Source organism: Peromyscus leucopus, chromosome 4 (genome assembly GCF_004664715.2).
Source record: "Peromyscus leucopus breed LL Stock chromosome 4, UCI_PerLeu_2.1, whole genome shotgun sequence".
Taxonomy (NCBI): domain Eukaryota; kingdom Metazoa; phylum Chordata; class Mammalia; order Rodentia; family Cricetidae; genus Peromyscus; species Peromyscus leucopus.
In genome coordinates this window covers 50216056-50237645 of record NC_051066.1, presented here as the reverse complement: position 1 = coordinate 50237645, position 21590 = coordinate 50216056, and the positions used below count along the sequence as shown (strand labels likewise).

The following is a 21590-nucleotide window of genomic DNA, read 5'->3' as shown; positions in this document are numbered from 1 at the left end:
GGATTGAATTCGGGCCCCCATGCTAACTGAGCTATCTCTCTGGCCCAGGAAAGTTTTGTCACACCAGTTTACTCCCCACAGCTCACCACCCTCTCTTCATTCAGTGCCACAAATTATAGACAGAAATGGTCATTTGACTCAGGAGGCTGAATCAGGAATATTCCTGAGCCATATTTGGGATACACACTGAGTTCTGTCTCAAGAAGGAAAAAAAGAAAAGCTTTCTTGGAAAGGAATACTGAACTGCTGTGAACTGAGTGAAGGTAGCCCGTGCTAGTGGTGAAGTAGAGGTGTATGCCTTCCGCATTTGTCAGGGCTGCTGTCCCCTGACTGCTTCAGATGGGCGGCCTTTCCTCGTGAAGCCCCTTTACTTTCTATTGTCAGGTTTTGTGTTTGGCTTTTTGAGACAGGGTCTTTCTTGGGTTACTCGGGCTAGCCACTAACTGTGTAGCTAAGGGAGACCTTGAACTCTGTCTCCACTTCTTGCATACTGGATTTAAGGCATGTGTCATGCATGCATCCAGCTGAAAACTTCTGAGTCTCTGTGTGACTCTCTAATGTAATACCTGTTTTACTGTAGAGCACTTTACCTCCCATTGATTTTTGTCTTTCTAAAAAATAACAACCTTTAGTAAGCAGATTAAGCCCTTTGCAAATGTAATCTGTACAACATATTTCTCTTCAACATATTTCACTTTCTGGGATTTCTTCTCTGAGATGCAGTTACATGAGTAGTTTTCCTAGGAGAAAAGTTTGTCTCTAGTCAGGACACAAACTAAAAACCATCATCAAAATCAGGATTTTGACACAGTCTGTATCACAGTTAAGAAAGTCTGAGACTAAGGAATGTGTAGAGCAGTTGCTCAGTGGACTGGCTTTCCTGCTGTGGAGGAGGCCAAACCCAGTTGGCTTAGATGCCCTGAAGCCCTCACAGACACGTTTCAGGACAGATTCCTAGACTGTAAATGCAGTTCAGTTGGCAGGACTTGCTCAGCACGCGGAAGCCCTGGGTTTGCTTGTGACAGGTGGCTGTGCGTGCTTGTAATCCCAGCTCTCAGGAGCTGGAGGTATGGAGATCAGAAGTCCAAGGTCATCCTTGGCTACATGAGACCTGGTCTTGAAAATAAATAAACAGCACAATTGGCCTTTTGAAAAATTCTTCAGTGAATTCTGGCATTGTAAATTTATGAAAAAAAACAAAAACAAAAACAAGCATTCCTATGACCCATATCCAGCTGTAATTTACCAGACATTAAAAGGTGCTTATTTTGTGTTTGAACATGTGCAGTCTCTTTTATTGAGGTATCTATTTTGCCAGGGGTGATATCTCACAACTTTGCTGCCTGTTCAGTATCCTGAACTGTAGTGTGGATACCCTATCTAGAGAGTGGTCAAGGGAGAGAACCTTGTATACACACATACAGGCTTATATGTGTATGATATATACACACACATGCATATATGTTTATTGTATCTGTTTTGACTTTTCAAAGAGCTGGAGTTAACTTTTGTCAGCATAATTCTACATAGCCTCTGTCACAGTGACATGGAAAGTATAAAAATGTCTTGCTAAATATATCTTAATTAAACCTGCCTTGTCACATCTTCTAAACCAAGAACTTTAAACCTTGAGCTTTTAACGGTAGGAGATTTAAGTACAAAAATATGGGAACAAAACTTGGCTCTGGATTGGTGAGATATATACAGTGGCAGAGTGGTTGATTAGCAAGTGTGAGGTTCAGTTCCTTGGGCAAAACATGTCTGGGGCCATCCAGATGCCACTCAACCTGATGGCTTGAGTTTGATTCCCCAGAACCCACAGATAGAAGGACAGAACCAAGTCTCACAAGTTGTCCTCAGACCTCCATACCTGTACACACACCAAAAATAATGTAATGAAATTCTTTAAAGAGCACTTTTTATCATTTAAAAACTATCATTCCAACCTGGTCTCCAAATCGAGTTCCAGGATAGGCACAAAACTACACAGAGAAACCCAGTCTTGAAAAAAAACAAAAAAAGGCCGGGCGGTGGTGGCGCACGCCTTTAATCCCAGCACTCGGGAGGCAGAGGCAGCGGATTTATGTGAGTTCGAGGCCAGCCTGGGCTACCAAGTGAGTTCCAGGAAAGGCACAAAGCTACACAGAGAAACCCTGTCTTGAAAAACCAAAAGAAAAAACCTATATATATATATCGTAAAATAGTCATGAAAGTAGCCTGGATGCTATTGATAATAACGACTTTGTCAGGCATGCCACTTGAACACTGTGGAAGCTCGTGCTAAAACAGGAATGTTTGTTTCATAGTCTTAGCATCTGCCACACAGGAAAGACGATTTTTAAGTAGTTAGAATTAGTATAAAGACATTGTTTCTAAAATACTAAAATTACCTATCCCGTGATGAAGATAATGAAATTAAAAGTATCCTCTCCCCTTAGAGCCAGGCTTCTAATTCTATCATATTTGGCTTGGAGAGTATGTTTCTGGGCACCCAACACAGAGTCCTGTTCAGGCTAGTCAGGTGCTCTAGCCCTGAGCTCCAGCCCAGCATGTGTGCTTTCTGAGTTTGTCTGCTATCATTTGAAGTTGTTAATAGTAAGACCCATTTTATACTTCATAAAATTGTGTTCCTACATAGGAAACTTGAAAAACCACCGAAGTGGCTGTTGTTACTTATTTAAAATATTAGTTGTATGAGTACTTTTATGCCAGTCAGAGGCAACTAATACTTAAAATTCAAATTTTATTTAAGGTTTTATTAATGCTAGTAAGCAAATTATATAAAATAATCCATAGAAATTAGTTTTAATCCCCATGTTCCAATCATGGGCAATTCCCCCCACCATTGTGTGTCTCATAACTAGAACATAGAACAGGTTTACAGTTGTTGATAATTTTAATAGAATAGGAAGTCCTGGAAAACTCAGTAAGGTATTAGTTTATGCCTAAACTTTTTCACCAAAATTGCTATTGACAAGTGAAGAGACTTAAACTGTATAACTTCTGCTTTTCAGAGTAATATGTAGCTGAACATTCAAATAAGGAGCAAAGGACCAAAAAATGGAAGGAGAGAACTAAACTGTTTGATCAACAAACTAGAAATCTGCTCTGAATGTTTTTCTGCCCCTCTCCTCATAGGAAGCCTTGGCTGGCAGCAGCTTTTCTCCTACCACATTGTATTATAGCTGCGTCACCTGGGGCCATTTGGTTTTGCCTAGTTTGTAACCACAGGAGAAGCAAAATGAGATGAGAAATTATAGCTGGGGAGGAAAGAGTTTCCTACCCTGACTAGGTCCCGTGGTGAGCAAAGGAAGCCGGCCTTTAAATATTTTGTTAGTACATATTACGAGACCAAAAAGCAGCTCGATTTCTAGCTTAGGATACTGTTGCAAAAGTAAAAACACCAGTTTGTGGAAAATAGAAAATATGCATACCTACAGCTAGCCTAAACTGCTTGTCCCAACCCCAATAACTAGAAGTTTCAGATTCCAGGTACACATATAAATGCAATAATAACTGAAGTGCCTGAGGATGGATGTATGGTATTGGTAATATCAAGCACATGGTAGTATATTCAGTATTGGTATTTGATTTTTTTAAAAACATACTCTAAAGTGAATTCTTACTGAGAATACCCATTAAAAATTTAATTGTAGTTTTTCATTATTTTGTTTTTATTTTATACTAAAAACTTTCAAGTAGACATTTCAATATGACAAAGTTACATAAGCCGAGCATCCCCTTGCACGTAAGGAAAAATGCAATTATTTTCTATTCTGAATCTCCAGACTGCTGTTTTAGAAAATCATATCTGATTATTTGCTCAGCAGAAGATTATTGAGTTGATTTAGCTGTGATTTTACTTAACAAAGCTTCAACTGCATTCCTACTGTGGAGTCCAAAAAAGGTAGAGAGATATAAATGATACATTCAAACTGTGATTTTTGTGAACAGGGCCGTCGATGCACCCCTCGGAGCTAATAGCGGAGATGAGAAACAGTGGGTTTGCACTGAAACGAAATGTACTGGGGAGAAACTTGACCGCAAATGATCCATCACAGGTAATGATCTTTTTATCAGTAAGCTGAAAATGTCTGGAAATCTAAACGTGATTGCTTGTGAATTGCTACTTAATGTTTTCCAATATGCATATATCCATAGGAAAGTAAGATAGAGCAAAGAAAATGCTTTAAGTGTATTTTGAATTTGCTACTTTATTACTTTAACCTAAATGAGAAATTGTTTATAAACCTATATTTTAATAAATGAAATGGCTCCTTTGGGTTTATGTGGATAAAATGAACTGGTGATAGGGTTGTTTGCTCCTTCCTGCTAACACGCCCTTGAAATGACATTAAATTGAACCAACAGAAGTCTATAAACAGCTCCCTAAGCACTATGAAAAATGCTTTAAACTTATTTATTAAACTGTTCATAAATTCAGAAAGTTAGAAGTTTTCAAACTTACTGCATTTTGTGTGTGTAAGAGCCTGTGCATGTGTGTGCATGCAGGCATGCATATGAATGCATGTGCCGGTGTGAATCAAGAGGAAAAAGTGGAAGAGTCAATTCTCTCCACCATGGAGATTCCAGGGATTAAAACTCAGGTCATCAGACTTGGTGGCAAGTACCTTTATACACTGAGCCATTAGCCCTGGCTTGACTTTTAAAGGATGTATAATTGCGTATTTTATAATAAAGTTTAAAGTTACTGACATTTTGGTCTAAGTTTCATGGTCTTCAGATTTTTCGATGTGTGTGCAGATGGGACTTGCAACCAGGGCCATGTGCATGTTAGGCAAGTGTTCTGTTCTGGAGCTGTGGTCCCAGCCCTTCATTAAACTAAAAGTGCTGTATTTAGATGGTAAGTCTTTCAAGTGTTGAAGAGAACAGCAGCCTACTGTACTTCTGTCTGTACTTACCTTCCCCGTCCTGATAGTCTCCAAGACTTACAGAGCAGTTACATTAACCTTTGATCTAGCTTAGCAGGTGGGGCATAACTGTCTAAATACTCTAATCCCCACACACTTCAGTCCGGAGTACCACACGGCAATGGTATGTCCCTGACACGAACTCAGTTCCAAGCGTTCTTTCTGTCTAGTCACTAGTCTAATCTAGCAATTGGACTCTTTGTTGACTCAGGACTATGTTGCGAGTGACGGTGAAGAAGACCCTGAAGTTGAGTTCTTAAAGTCGCTGACAACCAAACAGAAGCAGAAGCTACTCAGGTAGGTAAGGAAGGAGTCCGTGCGGGACAGCCTTCTCTCCAGTGACCCGCCCAGGCTCTGCACTCAGCGCAGGCAGAGAGCTCCTGGTGATGCTTAGACTAACTGTGGGTCCCTCGTATTGATTTGCTCTTCAGCTAGAGTAAGCAGTTTTATCTTTTCAATAGTAAGAAAATGAGTGTTTGTGTCCTCAGACTGTACTACCAAGCCATTGTACCTTTCAGAACATTTAATTTGGAAGTAGACTTTTTTGTAGCTTGTATTTTTCTTAATAAAACTGTATATATCTTTGCATACCACTTGCTCTTAGAAAATATTTTTAATGTTTTTTTTTCTTTTTTTACATTTTGTGAAATTTTATGAGGAATATTGAAAGAATGTTTAAAATTATAGTAATGCTTAAATTTGTTAAACATACTCCCTGTGGGCTAAAGAATTAAGATCTACCAAGTCCAATAGAGGGCGCTCACCATGTTTCGGTACAGGGAGAATGGCCGGCAGAATTCTGAAGAGGCTGGTGTCTCCTAGTAACTCAGAACGCCCATCTAAACAGCGTATGCTTCCCAAACTAAAAATTCAGAAATCAGTGGAATGCTCTGTCTCTAAAAGTAACCAGTTGCTGATAACTAGTAGGTAATTATTGTTTATAATATCAAAATATATTCTAATCCTCAATTTTGATAATTTTTGTTTGGTTTTTGTTTTTTTGTTTGTATTTAGTTTTTGTTTTTGTTTTTGTTTTTTTCAAGACATGGTTTCCCTGTGTTGCCCTGGCTGTCCTGGAGCTCGTGCTGTAGACCAGGCTGGCCCCAAACAGAGAGATCCACCTGCCTTTGTCTCTGGAGTGCTGGGATTAAAGTAGTGCACCACCACCGCCCAGTGATAATTAATGTTAATTAATATTTCCACACTTAAAACTAGATACAAGATTAACCTTTCATCTAACTGCATAGGTCCAATTAATGCTGCATGTCTTTCCCAAGTTTTCTTTAAATCAAGAGAACCATTTTATTTAGAATGCTAAGTAATTTCAAGTTCTGAGTCATAGGAATGTTTTATCAAAAGAATAGTCATTCCCATTGAAGTATGGTCAGGAAGTTGGCTTAATTTAAATTCCTACTCAATGTCTACATGCCTGAATAATTTAAAAGGAAGAAAATGATTTATCATTAAATCAAGTAAATAATGTGTTTAGATGTGGACAGCATTTTCAGTAGCTTCTAAGAAGATAGATTGTCTCTGACAGCTTCTCTTTTGTTGATGAAAGAACTGTTTCTTTCCAACCACAGGAAACTGGATAGACTTGAAAAGAAAAAGAAGAAAAGGAAATGTGATAAGAAAAAGAAGAAGCTACAGAAGAACAGAAGTAAACACAAAAAACATAAAAACAAATCCCCTTCCTCCTCCTCCTCCTCCTCCTCTCCTCTCCTCCTCCTCCTCCTCTTCCTCTTCCTCCTCCTCCTCCGACACTTCAGAAAGCAGCAGTGAGAGTGACAGCAGGAAAAGAAGAGAGAGAAGGAGAAGAGGAAGAAAAAGAAGAAAACCAAAAGTTCAGGAAGTAAAGCCAGCGACTCTAAAGAGGATGCATCTAAGAACAAACTTCATGAAGAACTTTCTAGCAGTCACAGTGACAGAGGAAAAGCCAAGGAAAAATTAAGCCTTCTAAAACAAGAGAGTTTAGGGGAGAATAGCAAAGATGTCCACTCTGGTTCTGACCGAAAGTCCAGAAGCCATCGTCATAGTCCAGAGAAGAAAGGGTCTGACAGCAACGGGGGGTCCGAAGTCACCGCGGGGCTGGGAGCAGCAGCAGGAGAAGCCGGAGCCGGAGTCCTGGTGGTCATAGGCAAAGGGAGACGAGGAACTGGCCACAGTGGAGTCCTACTGAAGAGCGGACCAGGAGAAGAGACACCAGAAACCATGGTGACCCGGTGAATACCGAAGAGACGGTGCACGGTGAGCACCCAGGAGGAAGGGGGCGGCGGCAGAGGGACAGCTGCTACCTGGGAGACAGGACTCCATTTCTTACTGAATGTCTTCAGCACATTATTATCTAATAAAAAAGTCTCAATTTTCCATCTCCATAAACTGTCATTTCAAGTATGACAGCACCTGAGTACCACAAGGCTGAGTTCGCAGGTATTTGTAGGGACTCTGTTTAGAAGATAGAAAGTTGTCTCTGTTGGGAGCTGTTTCTTATACCTTGTACCAGATTTAAAATATGTGAGTCATTGTGATTTTGTTGTTTTGAAATGCCATTAAAACAGTGATAATCTTGAATGATTATCAATTCAAATTTGTTATTTTAAGATTTGAATTAACTTGAAGCAAAATGTAATTGATGAAATTCAGTCGAGTAAATAAAACACTGGCTATCGACCAGCATTTCCTTAAGACTTAACACCCTGTATTTTTTTCTGCAGAGTATGATATTTATGAATGTCCTCTTACTTGTCCATGTTGGCATACAAAATTACTTTAAACTTCACAGTTGTGAAAATGAGAATTCTGACATAGGTCTCACTAGGATAAAATGAAATCATAAGCAGAACTGTCTCCCTTCTGTGCAGCCAGGCTTGGCATCTGGCCCCTTTTCTGTAGTTCAAGGCTACCAGAGGAGGCAAGGCTTTCCCACATCTGGTCACCCTGACACCGAGTCTGCATCCTTCTTCCACTTGGTGAGGACCCTTGGGAATACAGCGGGTCCACCTGACGAGTCCAGAATGATCTCCACATTTAAGATCAACTGATCTCAACCTGCATAATTTATCTGCACCTGCAATTTTCCTTTTCCATATAATGTAACATTCACAGGAACCAGGGCTTGAAGAATGTGTATCTTTTGGGGAATGGTTATTCTGCCTACCGCAATAGCCTTTCTGATGTTAGACATATCATTACACGTTGTTTCCCCCCCCCCAAAGGTAAAACATTTATGTTACAAAATACAAAGAAACAATATAAACTAGATATTTTTTACTTAAAAGTTGGAGGGTTCCTCTTCTTTGAAACAGGGTCTCACTATCACCTTGTAGCCCTTGCTAGCCTGCAGCTCACTATGTAGACCAAGCCAATATATAAAATGGTTTCATTTGTTTTTGTTTTTTTAATTTAGCTACAATTTTTGCTATATGTGCCAAAGGACTGGTAAAGGAAAACTGGAGATTTTTAATACAAATTACAGATACCATGCAGTTCAAATTTTTTTCCTATTGTGAATGTATTAAATATTTCTTTTATCAGGGCTTCACTTTTTAAAAACATCCCTCATTTAATACAAAAATACTGATTTTGATGGCAGTCACAATTTCCAAGTTCTGAAGAAAATAGATTTGAAAGGAGTTAAAACTACTCCGTGTCTACTCCTTGACTAGCACAGGGAAGCAGCTGGCCTGGGAGGTAGCTGTGTTGACGATGTAAATAGCCCTTTGATTATGCAGATGAAGGAAACTGGAGAGGAACTGAGCTCCTTCACACATCCACTAATGTCTCCCAGCACACCTCAAAGATCCTACTCCTTCACTTTAAAAAGCATGCATTTGAAATTGATAAAGGCTAATTTACACCCTGAGTTCATCAGTGTCGCTGTGATTATTTTCTACCGTACACCTTTTTAGACTTTATAATTTTTGTAATGTCAAAACCTATGCAGTACTTACTGCCTTAAAAGAGGGTTCCAAACCAATACAGTGCTCATGAGGAAAAATGTTGAAATGCATCCTGTAATTAAGAATGAATTAAATACTGTTTCTTACACTTTGACTTTCACCAAAATGTGCCACCACCCCTTAACTTTATAAGGTAGCCCCTCAGGTTTTTTTAATCTCTGATCTAATCCTTCGTGTTGAGAATATGAAACCATACATAAGGGACTAATTTTTAAAGCTCTAATCTTACCCACCCAATTCTGAGAGAAATTTCCATGGTTACAGATCACAAGCATCTGCAGTTTAGTTTTTGGCCTTGGCCGCTAAGGATGCTAGACAAACACAAAGGACCAGCATTCTAACCTTATGAACTAAGAGGTGGAAGGGAGACATTTTTACACACAAAAACTCCATAACAGCAGCCCTCCAAAAGCTCACTCATTTGCATGCTATGGTGATACTAGGGGAAGGGACTGAAAATGATCTTAAAAATATTAGGCTTCTAGTAAGTACTAGTACTTCAGGTTCAATGAATCTAAACTAGTCAATAGTGACGTTTTCCGGAAATCTAGACATGAAATATGTCATTCTTACCCTAAATAGAGAAGTTATTTTTAAAAAATCTGGGTACACTTGAACGTTTTTTTTTTTGTTGGTTTTTATTTTGTTTTTGTTTTTTTACTTTTCCCGCAATGTGGACATATATGGAAAGGCATAGGTCAAACTTTGGGGCGATCCCTTCAAGGCTTCCCCCTAGCTTCGGTTAACTCAACACTGACGGATTCGTTCCTGTAGGAGGCACTGTCGATTTACAAATGACCAGGAAAAATCGGGTTGTTAGGTTAGGGTTTGTTTATCTGGATGTCTATAGAGTAAATTAGTCATAATTTCTTTTAATAATTGCCCAAATAGGCAGAAGTTGCTGCGGCATGGCTGCAGGAATGCTCACTTTGCAATGTGACATGAATCTTGCTTGAATCGTACACTTGGAATACAAAGAAAGCTTTTTATCTGAACGGTTATGGAGAGACCTTTCTTCCAGATTCTTCCATGAGGCCAGTGGCAGAGAGCGAATCCGATCAGTCCTGCTGTTGGAGTAGGCGTTTTTCAGTTTCAATCACAGAATTTGGTATCCTTTAGCCCTGAAGATCTGAGTTCAAGATCCGCTCCGTCTATTTCGTGCTTTTGACCTAATGAGCAAAACACCGGTGGAGGCCTCTCAGGAAGGCCGCATCCTCCACACTCTGTGCCTAAGACCAAGGAGCAGGCTTACACACACACATACACACACACACACACACACACACACACACACACACACACACACTTTTATTCTTACCTGGGTTTTCTGAAAAGATAACGTTTACTACGGTTCTTGACGAGTGTGAACAGGCCTGCGATGGCGGCCTTTGGAGCCGGTTCAGATCTGAAAGTGCTGTTTGTACAGGTGAGGAGCAAGCGCCCTGAGAACTGAACGCTTTTCTGACTTGAAGCGCCTCCTTACTACCCGGTTCCTGCCGGCAGGGAAGGAAGCAGATCATCTTACCACCTTCTCCTCGCCTCACCTCCCACTTAGCCCCCCAGCGCCCCACAGTGTACCTAATACTATAGAGAGGTGCCTGCGGAGACGCGGAGGTCTCATTGTAATAGTATCCGGCGGGCCGAACTGCCCTCGGGTCGCCTACCCGCGCCTGGAGACATAGAAAACCTTCAGTCCTTCCCTGTCAGCGGCTCCCGGGGTGCCGAGGCCTTCACAACCGACCAGATCCCCACTTCAGCTTGCATCACACTGAACCCAAAGGAAGCAGAGGGCCGGGGAGGGTGAGCCCTGAACAGGTGTCGCCGGCCCATCCGCAGATGCCGTGGCACTCTTGAGTTCTCTGGGACCTTGACGGGTTTCTCACCTGGCAACCTGGGACGCAGCACACGGAGAGAAGCTGGGAATTTAGGGGCGCACAGCCGCCCGACTTCCTGTTCACATGCGTTACGAGACAGGGACAAATTGGCTCTTTGCATGGGTACCCTGGCTCTGACCCGCGGTGGCCCGAACCCAGCCAGAAGACACTCCCAGGTCCCTCTGCGAGGCTGCGAGCCAGGGCAGCTGCTCGACCTCCCGGGGGCCTGGCCCTTGACGCCCTGTCCCCACCAGGGCTCGCCAGGCCTCCTGCATGTGTCCCCTGAGCGGGTCGCAGGGCGTACTCGCCCGCGGTGGCTTGGAAAGCGAGAGAATTTTTCTGCTCGCTGGGGCTCCACAGGTGAAGACCGCGCTTTGGAAAGCCAATGCCAATCTCCGGCTGCTGGCGCGGAAGAAGAAGAAAATACCAAAGCTCACTAGCAACCTACAAGAAGACAGCGGACTGAGGGAGTCACAGCCTATCACTCTGCATTTCTTTCATCAATGAATCACCCCCGAAGTGGCAAGATGCCTGCGAAACAATGCAAAATCCCCAGTGAATGTCCAAAGAAAAAGAAGGCTACGGTTTGGGAAAACCTACAGCTTTCCCCGGATCCGGGCCAACTGACTCTGGAGGAATGTGTCCCTATGGACATTCGGAAACCTTAACTCGAGTTCCAAACACCCGTACATATTTATATCAATAATATATGGGGAGGCAAGTCTGTATGTATTTATCTCATACATATTTCTATAAACTCCAGCGTCTGGAAAAGGTGGGGGGTAAATAGCACTGAACGGTTAAAATTATGGAGAAGGGATAATAACTGATTACTAATTTGAAAGTAAATAAACAGGTGACTTTTTCAGATCAAATTCCTCCTTGGATCGTTACAATAAATATCTCTGAAGGAAGAGCTCTATTTATGTTGTCATTGATTAATTCTTCACTACCTCATTTGATTTCGATTTAGAACGATTTGATTCTAATTTAATTAGCATGTAATTTGGATGTACATAATTACTGTAATTATGACATTCAGGTAAGGCAGCTTTAGGCTGAAAGGCAATTTCAAATTTTCTAGCAACCTACTTTGTACTGGGAAATGGACAAGGACTTTGCGCCCTGCTATCCAAGTAGTAATTAGCACATCTTTGAAATAGGCAGTGCGGCGGGGTTTGTATTAAAACAGCAAATACAAACCCAGCCGAGTACCCGCTACAAAGGTGGCTGTTGAGTTCCCAGAAGCGCGCTGCGTTTCCCTGGCTTGAGTTTGGGGAGCCCGGCACCCCGGAGCCTCAGCTGCTCTCTCACAGCTTCGGGTGACTGCGTTTCTTTCCTCCTCCGGCGGGCGCGGGGTTGGAAGGTGTCGCTTTTTAAATTAAAATACAATAAGGGCTGAGGGGGGGAGGGGAGAAAGTCGCTGCCAGGCGTCTAGGGCTCCTGGATGGGGGAGGGGTAGTGGACTAAGAAGAGGAGGGAAGGGGGCGGCAGGAGGCAGGACGAAGCACAGAGAAGAGAAAATTGGCCAACGCCCCCAACTGTTATCTCATTTCAGATTTGGGTTTCGAAAAGGCGAGGACAAAAGGGGTGGGTCTGCTCTGGGAGGGGGTGCGCACCCGTCGGGAGGACCTGGGGCGAGGACTCTGGCGGCTCCTGGTCGCCCTCTGGGGCCCCGCGCGCACGGCCCCGCCTTGGCCAGCCCAGATGCCCCCTGCGCCCCACTCGGGCAGCGGTCGCCTCCCCGAGCACCGAAACCCTGCAGAGGGCTGCTGCGGTGGTCGGTGGGTCCAGGCTGGCCAGAGCCTCGGGACTCTGCCTTTCCCTCCTATCCTAGGGGTTCTGGGAACCTGGAGAGGTCTTGGTGACCTGGTTGAGTGAATTGCGTTCCCGCCCGCCCTGGGTAGTCCACGTAGACCCCATGGTCCGGCAGCCCTCGATCCCAGTGCTCTGGGCAAAGTGTTCGAGGCAAGCTGTGCCCACCTCGGGATCTCTACCCCGGGTCCACGTCGCTACCGCTACCGACAGCGTTCAGCTTTCTCATCTATGAGTGCTGGAAGACCCTGAAATCGCTTAGGAAAGAATGCTAAATGAAACAATGAAAGCAAGCAAAGACCAAGGCCAACCAGGGTGGTAGTCTGTTTTGCTTGGAATTTTCAGTAAACGGGTTCCAGAAATAATCCCCTTCCCTTGGAGCCACTGCTAGGCAGTGTCCCCCCAAAATGGGGCTTGTCCCCAGCTGAAACACAAAACCTCGCTTTTCTTGACTTGATTCCTTGGGTTGTCGGAGTTCGCGACAGAAGCCAGTCTCCGCGCGCTAATAGCCAAGAGCCAGGCCGCCAGCGCGGACCTCCCCTGCAGGAGCTCTAGATGGCGCCAGAGAGCCACACTCGCCGTACGCCTCTTGGGGGAATCAAGAGCTACTGTCAAACATAAAAGCAAATCAGAGTTTTCAGTTTTTTTAATGTGTTAAGAATGTTATTCCTTAAGAAAATTTGTAGCTAAATTATTCTCACTTAAAATAAACACTTAGTATACCAATTACACAAATGGGCGGGATTTATGTGAGATTTACTTCATCTGCATTTTTGGAGTGGAAGAGAGCCTTGGTGAATACAGATAATAGATGCAAATAAGATTAGAGTTAAAATAAATAAAGTTTCCATGTGAATAAAAAGAAATTCAATTTTACACGGCCGGTGACGATTTGACGGAAATGTCCAGACACGCGCGCGGTTCAGGTGCACAATCTAATCTCACCCAAATGTTTTCATTTTCAAACGTCCTTGAGGAAAGGAAATCTTTTTCTACTCCTTTTTCCTAATCAGGTAGGACCCTGTTCACTCCAAGAGGCGCGCGGGGCGGGGGGATGGGGGGAGGATCACGCCAAGAAAGAAAAATACTGGGGAGGGTGTGGATCCAGGCCGGGTAGGCGCAGGCCCAGCAAACTTGGTCTTGGTTCATCTGCTGCGCGGAAGCTGGAAACAAGAAATCTTTGGAAACTCGCTGAAACGAAATTGCATTTCCCCTCACCCCGGCGGGAGCGGGATTCCTGGCCCCAGATCCCAGCCCTGGCTCCACAAAATCCACTTCGAGGTCGATGCCCTCATTCCCAGCATGGACCCCCAGCCGCGGCCTCCCCATCTACTCTACCCGGGACCCAGTTAGGCCCAGGCCGCGGGAACCCGGAGGTGGCCCTGGGGAGGCGCAGCCGCACCTCAGCTGGGGACCCAATGGTGTCCTCGCTGGTGGACTTCTCTGGTGCACGCTCTCTTCAATCTGCTGGCCTTCGGGCGGTCGCCACCCACTGGGGTCAAGGTTCTCCGCGCCCGGGGACTCCTAGAGCTGGGGGGGACGTGGGACTGGTGTGTTTCCCCTGCTGGGTTTCCGACAGGAGCTAGGGACCCGGTCCCTCTTGGCTCAGCCTCGGAGCACACGGTGTCTGGCTGGACACTGGGGCCCGGGCTGCCGCCCCGCGGTTCACCGGAGCCGCGGTGATGGACGTCGGCTGACCCGCGGGGCAGAGGCAGCGCGCAGAGGCCTTGATCACTGGCCTGCGGAGGGAGCCCCTCCGGGAGCGAGACCTGCACAGCCAGGCCCTTTGATCTGCCTTTATTATCAACAAGAAACAAAGCTGCCGGGGACCGACGTCCCGGCGCCCTCCTTCTCAGGAACCCCCAGCACACACTCACCTCCGCGCCTCCAGCCCGCAGCCCCCAGACGCGCGGGCACCCTACCGGCCTGCACAGCCTCTGCCCAGAGCCCCCAGAATAAACGCCCCTCTGCCAGCTTCTCCCCCAAGACCAGACCCAAACCCGAAGACGCCTGGGAAGGTGGGGGGGGGGCAATCCCAGGCAGGAATGGATGAGCCAGGAGAGAAAATGACCAAAGAGAAAAACTAGAGGCAGAAGAGCCTGGCAGCTGGGGCGGCGGGGACCACAGGAGGAAGAACCTCCTCGTGCTGCAGACGCCCCGCTGGGAACCTTCCGGCTGTCTCCGCGCTACTTTGCTATTTGGCTTTTCAGAGCAGTTTTTGTTGACTGTTTATACCAATAATGTATTCTTTCCAAAGAATCAAAATCTTCATTTAAGTTTCCAAGGCCAGTAATGAAAAAAAAAGAGAGAGAGAGAAATTTATTGATTTTGACTTCGCTTGTAGTTTCTATTGTGTGAGAAGCCTTTTAGAAATATTTTTATTCTGTAAATATGTACTTTCTTTTCCAAACTAACATTTTTTTTTTCGAATTGCGAAATTGTCTCATTTACCAATTTCCCTTTCGTCATTCTCTCCGTTCTCCCTCTTTTTAAACGGGGGCTGTTAAGTTGGTGGTCAGAAGACAAAGAGAGTGAAAATAATTTTCATTTCAATAATTGCCTTCTGGTCAATTTAACTGTGCCTTATTTTGAAAGAGACTGTCTAAATGAGATTCCTGTCCCAAATGTGTTCCCAGGCCTGATCTCAGCCTTTAATTATTCCTGAGTTTTTTTCTTCAGAATAAGACGCCGCACTGAGTAATCACAAAGAAGGCCGAGAGCATCCTTGAACCTTTTCAGAAGCAGCCACTGATATTCAAATAACCTGCGAGGGCCATTTGACGGCGAGGGGACCTAGGCATTTCCAATTCACTATTTGCATAGATCAGCCGTCTTTGAAAGGGAAAGGAGCAGTTGTCTTCCATAACATTAAAAAGCCTAGTTATCAAATCAAGTGCTTAGTTTGGGGCTTCTAAAACGTTTACATTTTATCTCAGGTTGCCCTTTACCGTTTGACATGCAAATTTGGTGCAGTTAATTTAGACAATTAAAAAGATCTTCAAGGGAGCTTTGTCACAGAGAATATTTGGAGTTTTCCCTGTGGACCAGCTGAGATAAAGTTGGCCAGAACAAATGATGTCTAGGAGATTAATTAGATATTTGATAAGACATGAATCCCTAATAAGGGAATACAAGGCACCGGGGGCTGCTGTGTGCTCTAAGTCAAAATTAATAACATTTAACAAGATTTTCATTTAGGCATGAAATGTCTTTTCCGGGGTATTGACTCTAGCGATTTATTCCCCAGAGATGCCTCCCAACGTAGAGGGCCTTGGAAACTAAAAGACTTTTTTTTTTTTTCCTAGAAAGATTTTTCTTTCATAGATTGTTTTAAAAATCAGATTTAAAAAACAAATCCACCAATTTTCTCTGAGCCCTCTGGGAGATGTAGTTACCTCCCCAGTTAAAACTGCCAAAAGACCTGGCTTTTTAAAAGGCGATCCAGAGATTTAAAATGTCACCTTTTGCTAGCCCTCCCATTAAGTAATACAACTACACATTCTTATAACCCAATTTAATTTATGCTGTTGATATACAAATAAATAATTTTGACTTCTCAAAATGTATCTGTGTTATGGCTTTTGCAACCCATATAGCCTACAACTAACATTAAGAGAATTTGCTTCCCAACCAAAAAAAAAAAAAATTGATCCCATACTAAAGGTTATTGGGGGTGAGGAAGGTATTTCTTAAGGGGGGAGGGTGTTCAGAGTCTTTTAATAATACCAAAATGAAAATATGATGTCAAGATTTTCTTCATACAGATAAACGCATTTAATTTCTTTAGATGACCTTAACTTACGTGTTTGAGTGAAATGGTAACTCAACATTTTAAATATCTTTTACATATATACTGACTTTCACAAAGTGCATCAGAAAATTAAAAAGAAACTCCCTGAATTTCAGGAATTCACAAAAAAAACTATTCGAATGAACATTTACAAGAAATTAAAAGAGAACACAATCCTTTGAACCCTATTTATACAGATGTTATGAAATACAGAGAAACTGTTGCTAGACTTCCAGTTGAATATCTCACCTTAAGCCTTTTTTGATGCTTCCTTTTTTAGGAAAAAAAAAGTCTCATTGTAAGTAGACATCAAGCAGGACTTGGAGCATTTTATATATAATATAATCCACACAAAGGGTCTTTTTTATAGGTCTCGTTTGTTTTCATTCGAAAGTTCTGACAGTCCTTTTGCTGAGTGGTAGCTAGTTTTTTGTTTTTTGTTTTCGAGAAAAGGACAGAGGATGATGGAAGGAGTGGGCGGTGGGAGGGGGCGTTTCTGTGTATTGCTCTTCTCTGGAGAAGTTTGTGCCAGTGGTTGCGTGTGAGTGCACGCGTGCGCGAGTGTGCGTTTTTGCAGTTGTGGGTCTCCGGTGTGTGTGTGTGTGTGTGTGTGTGTATGTGTGTGTGCGCGCGTGTGTGTACAGTTTTGAACCTGTTTTGTCGGAGGATGGTTCGCTTTTGTTTCTGGACCTCTCGTTGGATTCTCGTCTGGGCGCATTGGGTGGAGGGGAACTCCGGCTCCGCCATCAAGCCACCGCCCGGGGATCCGCAGGGCTCCACCTCGCGCCCAACCTGGGCTCGGGGGCATCACTGGAGCCCCTGTCCTCCCGTGCGCCCACTCGCTCGCCCTCCGAACCTCTCGCTCGCTCTGGGTGTCTCTACTTGCTCGCTCGCGCCTCTCCGCCAACCTCTAGGAATCGTTGGGACCGGTCGCAGCTTCTTTGCCTCCCGCCGAGGCCGCCGCCGCCGCCGCCGCTGCAGCCGCCGCCGCCGCCGCTGCAGCCGCCCGGGCTGCACTGACGCCGGAGTCGTGCAGGATGAGGTCGGGGGACTCGGAACGGGGTGTCTCCAGGTTGCTGGCGTCCGTGTCACTGTCGCTGCCCTTTTTGCCCCCGCCGCCCCCGTTGTGCGTCTTAATGTGTTTGCTCAGGTGGTCGCTGCGCATGAAGCGCTTGTTGCACACCGGGCAGGCGAAGCGCTTCTCGCCCGTGTGAGTCCGCAGGTGCCGCTGCAGCTCGTCCGAGCGCGTGAAGCGCTTGCCGCAGAAGAGCCAGTTGCACACGAAGGGCCGCTCGCCCGTGTGCCAGCGCAGGTGCGCCTTCAGGTGCGACGTCTTGCCGTACACCTTGCCGCAGCCCGGGATGTGGCAGCTGTGCAGCCCCTTGCGTCGCAGGCTCGCCCCGGCCGGCCCCAGCCGCTCGGCTTCCTGGCAGTTGGGGCAGTCGCAGGTGGCACGGCCGGAGTAGCGGCGGGCGGAGCGCGCGGAGCTGCCCCCGGCGGCCGCCGCCGCGGCCCCCGAGATCATGGCGCTGGCGGCGGCCGCGGCCACCGCGGCGCTGGAGTCCGAGTAGGAGGGCAGCACCGGCTTGAAGCCGTCCTGGGCCAGCAGGTGCTGGCTGGTGGAGAGCAGGTGCGAGGCGGCGGCGGCCGAGGAGCCCAGGCCGGTGGAGCTGAAGGCCGAGTGCGTGAGCGAGCTGAAGTCGGGGTTGTAGGTGCCCAGCTGCGAGTGCAGCGAGGCCTGGGGGGCGCCCGAGTGCAGCGAGCTCTGCAGCCCCCCGGCGGGGTTCTGCACCTCCAGCCAGGAGCCGGGGCTGCTGTGCACGTCCCACCACGACGACGCCGCGCCGTTGGTCACCTCGCCCGCCGCCAGCGTCGAGTGGAAGCCCGACTTGTACCACGACTCGTACGGGTGCGCCATGCCCACGCGCGGATACAGGCCGTCGGCGGCCGTCGTGTGCACCTTGGAGATGAAGGCCGACTGGCCGCCCGCCTCCTGCGGGGACACGCCAGCCGCCGCGGCCGCCGCCGCCGCCGAGTTAGAGAAGAGGCCGCCGTAGTCGCTGCTGAAGGCGGACGACGTGGGGGACGTGGAGGCCAGGCAGAAGGCGCTGTTGGCGGCTCCCGAGCCACCCGCCAGGCCGCTCGAGCCGCGGCCGCCCGTGGCCACAGCGAAGCCGGAGAGGCTGGAGCCGAGGTTGCAGCTGGACGACGAGCGCTTCCAAGGGTGGAAGCCGCCTTTGGCGAAGGCGCTGGACTCGGGCAGCGTCGTCAGCGGGCTCGTGTTGCCGATCTTGTTGCAGGTCGCCGCCAGCATGGCCAACGGGGTCGTTCCGAAGCGTGGCTCTTCCTGGAGTGGGTGGGGTGAGGGAGGGAGCAAGGAGGAGGAGGAGGAGGAGGGCAGGAGGAAGTGGAGGAAGACACAAAGTGCACCCGTGAGCAGCCTCGTTCCCCCGCGCCGGTCCCGGAGGGCCCTGGCACCCCGGCTCGCGCCTCCTCCCCACGCGCTGGCCGAGGACGTGCCGCGCCCCGCGCAAGGCAGAGGCGATCACAAGCGTGGAGGTCCTGGCGCTGGGAAGTTGTTCTTCCGTGAGACTACAGAGCAGAGATGCCTCGGTTTTCTTCACCTCGGTCACTGCCACCCTTGTCTAGAATCAGACTTGGGTTGACGCCATAAACCCGCTCTTCTCCCAGGAGCCCCCAAGTCGCCCTTCCGGGTGTAGCACGAAGATAAACACAGACAACAAACACGAGTGAGGGCAGGGGGATGGCCGAAACAGCGGCCCTGGCCTGGGAGAAACTTAGAACACTCCTCGCTTAAGTGCCTACGACTTAGCTATTTTCTTTTATAGTTCAAAAACGTGGTTTTAATATTTACACACACACACACACACACACACACACACACATACACGCAGTTACAAAAATAATCCGAGTATAAACGGTCCGGGGACGGCTTTCAAAGTCAAGGGCGAACTGGGGAGCCACGCAAATGTAAATGTTTATTTTGCATGGCCTGCAAAACAAGACTTTTCTGAAAACACTGTCCTGGATTAATGCAACAATTCCCAAAGCAAGGGGGTGGGGTAAAACCAAAGAGGAAAAGAAACCTTCAGCTTTGCTTTAAAACCAATTAAAAGGGAATTTGCTTAAATTCTTTACTTGCAAAGGCAATGCCCCAGGTTTCAATAACTTGAAAAGATCCGTTCCGGAAATGTGGAAAATGCTAGAAAGGAACCTGAGGCTGCGGTCCAGCAACAGTTTCATGTGAGCCGCGGACCCAGAGAAGCCATAAAGAAAAAAAAATAACTCCAGTCATAAAACGAGCAACTGCGTTGCAGCGCTTTTTCACTTACCCCGAGTATAGACGTGGCCATAGCAGGTCTCTTGGCTGCGCGGCGAGGCCGGGAGCGGTGTTAAGCCCTGCGGCTGCTGGGAAACGCAACTCGGGTCCCGCGCGGCTCCCGCGTCCCGCGCTCGCGCCGAGCGGACTCTGGGCTCCCGCCGGCAAAACTCAGCCTAAGTGCGAGGAGCACCCGCTTTGAAGTGCCGCTGGCTGCGCCTCTCGCCCAATGAGGGCGCAGGCAGAGCAGACGGGAGCTGCCCCGCAGCCAATCAGACGCGCCGAGGGGCCCGAGCCCGGGCTCCTGGCGCGTGCCAGTCAAGTCTGCGGGCGTGGGTGGGGGGGGGGCGGGCTGGGGACAGAAGAAATTACAGTGCAATTAAAAATTTACACACACGTACCGAGCCAGGTTTAAGTACCGTTGAGACCGATCCGCAAGACCCCCCACACAACCCGGGTCACCTCGAGATGTTTGCCAGTTAAGGGCTGACAGTCTTCACTTCCCCACTTGTGGGAAAGAGGCAGGAGAGGTGGGGACACCCGGGCCTAGGGCACAAGTGGAAATAATTTGCCTTCACTTTATGTGTACGGGTTCTTGCTGTGAAGAACTTCAGCTTGTAACCATCACTCTGTCGATTTCATCTTTGTCGTGGTCGTTTTTTGTTTTTTGTTTTTAACCAGTTTCTTATTCCCACTGTATTCGGTTGTATGCTCAGAGTCCTGTTGAGCAAAGGGCGCAGAGGACAGCTGGGCCTCTCCAGGCAGGTCTACACCCACAGACTTATTGGGAGAGCCCAGAGCCTGCTGCATCTCGCCATTTCCCCCAGCGGATCTAAGTGACTTCCTAATTGTCGCTCTGGCCTCTGACCCAGGGGGTAATACAAGTGCCACTCACTCCAGAAGCTTCTGGTGGTAATTGAGGGCACCCTTTGTACGGCTTCGCCAGCGCCTAGATACCAGGTTAACCCAGTTGTCAAATATGACTAAACAGTGGGATGTGCTGATTATCTGCCAGGTTTTGCTGGGGGCTGGCGTGGGGGTGGGAAGCATCAGCCCATACAACACGCGGCACGAAGCCGCTTATTTTCACATTGTAACAACTTTGGAAACGGAGACCAGCGCTAGAGGCATCCGCCCCCACCGCCACCCCCGCTGAAGCTGCAGCTTGCTCGCACCGCTGTTTGTTTAACCCGGTGGAGATTTGCATGTCGGATTTCAGCCTGCAGTCGGAGTTTTAAGGGATGTTTCTAAGAGTCATTTTTTTCTTGCTTCAGCTCCAACCTGTCTCCAGTGCAGACTGCCAGGGCCTAGAAACTCGGTCTGCAGGGGTAAGGGTGTCCAAAGGTAGGCTCATCCGCAGCAGGCACCCTGCTGTGACAGATCTACCAGGGACCTCTCCGGAACCTTCGCCGAAGAGTCTGCGAGAGCCAGGCCACACGTGGGCGCCTCCGCGTTCTGCAAGCTGGAAGCATCCTCAATCCTCTCTGGACCTTGGTGTGAAAGAGGTGTCTTCACACATCGCGGGGCGCCGCCGCTGGAGTGTTTCCTGTCCTCCTGGTCTCTACTTTCTCTTTTCCAGGATAGCCTGAGGCTGCTTTTGAACTAGAAATACCAGCGCCCTCAGGCAGGTCTGGGTACTGTAAAACACGTAGCACATTTTCCCCTCCAAACCTACATGCTGCTCTCTAAAAAAATAAGAACCACCATTCCCAAATGCTCGAGTGCAAAGACAATTTGTGGAGGAAGGACCACTGAAGAGGTCGTGGAGGTGTTCTGCCAGCTGTTTCTCTGTTCTTTCCCAAGATGTCTAGGCCCAAAAGTAAGTCTACAGCAGCACTTCTCTCCCACCTTAAGGTGGAAGACTAGGCCTGCGTGCATCCG

General features: G+C 47.1%; 2 protein-coding genes across 2 annotated transcripts in view; one reads left to right on the top strand and one right to left on the bottom strand.

Moving 5' to 3' along the window:
- Cir1 (corepressor interacting with RBPJ, CIR1) overlaps positions 1-7623 on the top strand; it is a 38459-nt gene extending 30836 nt beyond the window's left edge. Inside the window, 6 exon segments of the mRNA XM_037204879.1 lie at positions 3955-4061; positions 5143-5228; positions 6515-6649; positions 6651-6718; positions 6721-6987; positions 6990-7623. Of these exon segments, the coding sequence (XP_037060774.1) occupies positions 3955-4061; positions 5143-5228; positions 6515-6649; positions 6651-6718; positions 6721-6987; positions 6990-7279 (953 nt within the window). The 3' untranslated portion in view covers positions 7280-7623.
- Positions 7624-15913: 8290 nt separating this feature from the next.
- Positions 15914-19889, bottom strand: Sp9 (Sp9 transcription factor). The gene is made up of 2 exons (XM_028885710.2): positions 19723-19889; positions 15914-18716 (listed from the first exon to the last, which is right to left on the bottom strand). Exons 1-2 carry the CDS (start codon positions 19741-19743, stop codon positions 17280-17282), a joined length of 1458 nt encoding a protein of 485 aa, XP_028741543.1. The 5' UTR covers positions 19744-19889; the 3' UTR covers positions 15914-17279.
- Between the last annotated feature and the right edge of the window lie 1701 nt (positions 19890-21590).

What these genes read in the sequence shown, in the direction of transcription:
- Sp9 (XM_028885710.2), bottom strand. Translation starts at nt 19,743, where the DNA reads ATGGCCACGTCTATACTCGGG. An exon ending in TGGCCACGTCTATACTCGGG is followed by an intron (nt 18,717 to 19,722) that starts GTAAGTGAAAAA and finishes CACCCACTCCAG; the next exon opens with GAAGAGCCACGCTTCGGAAC.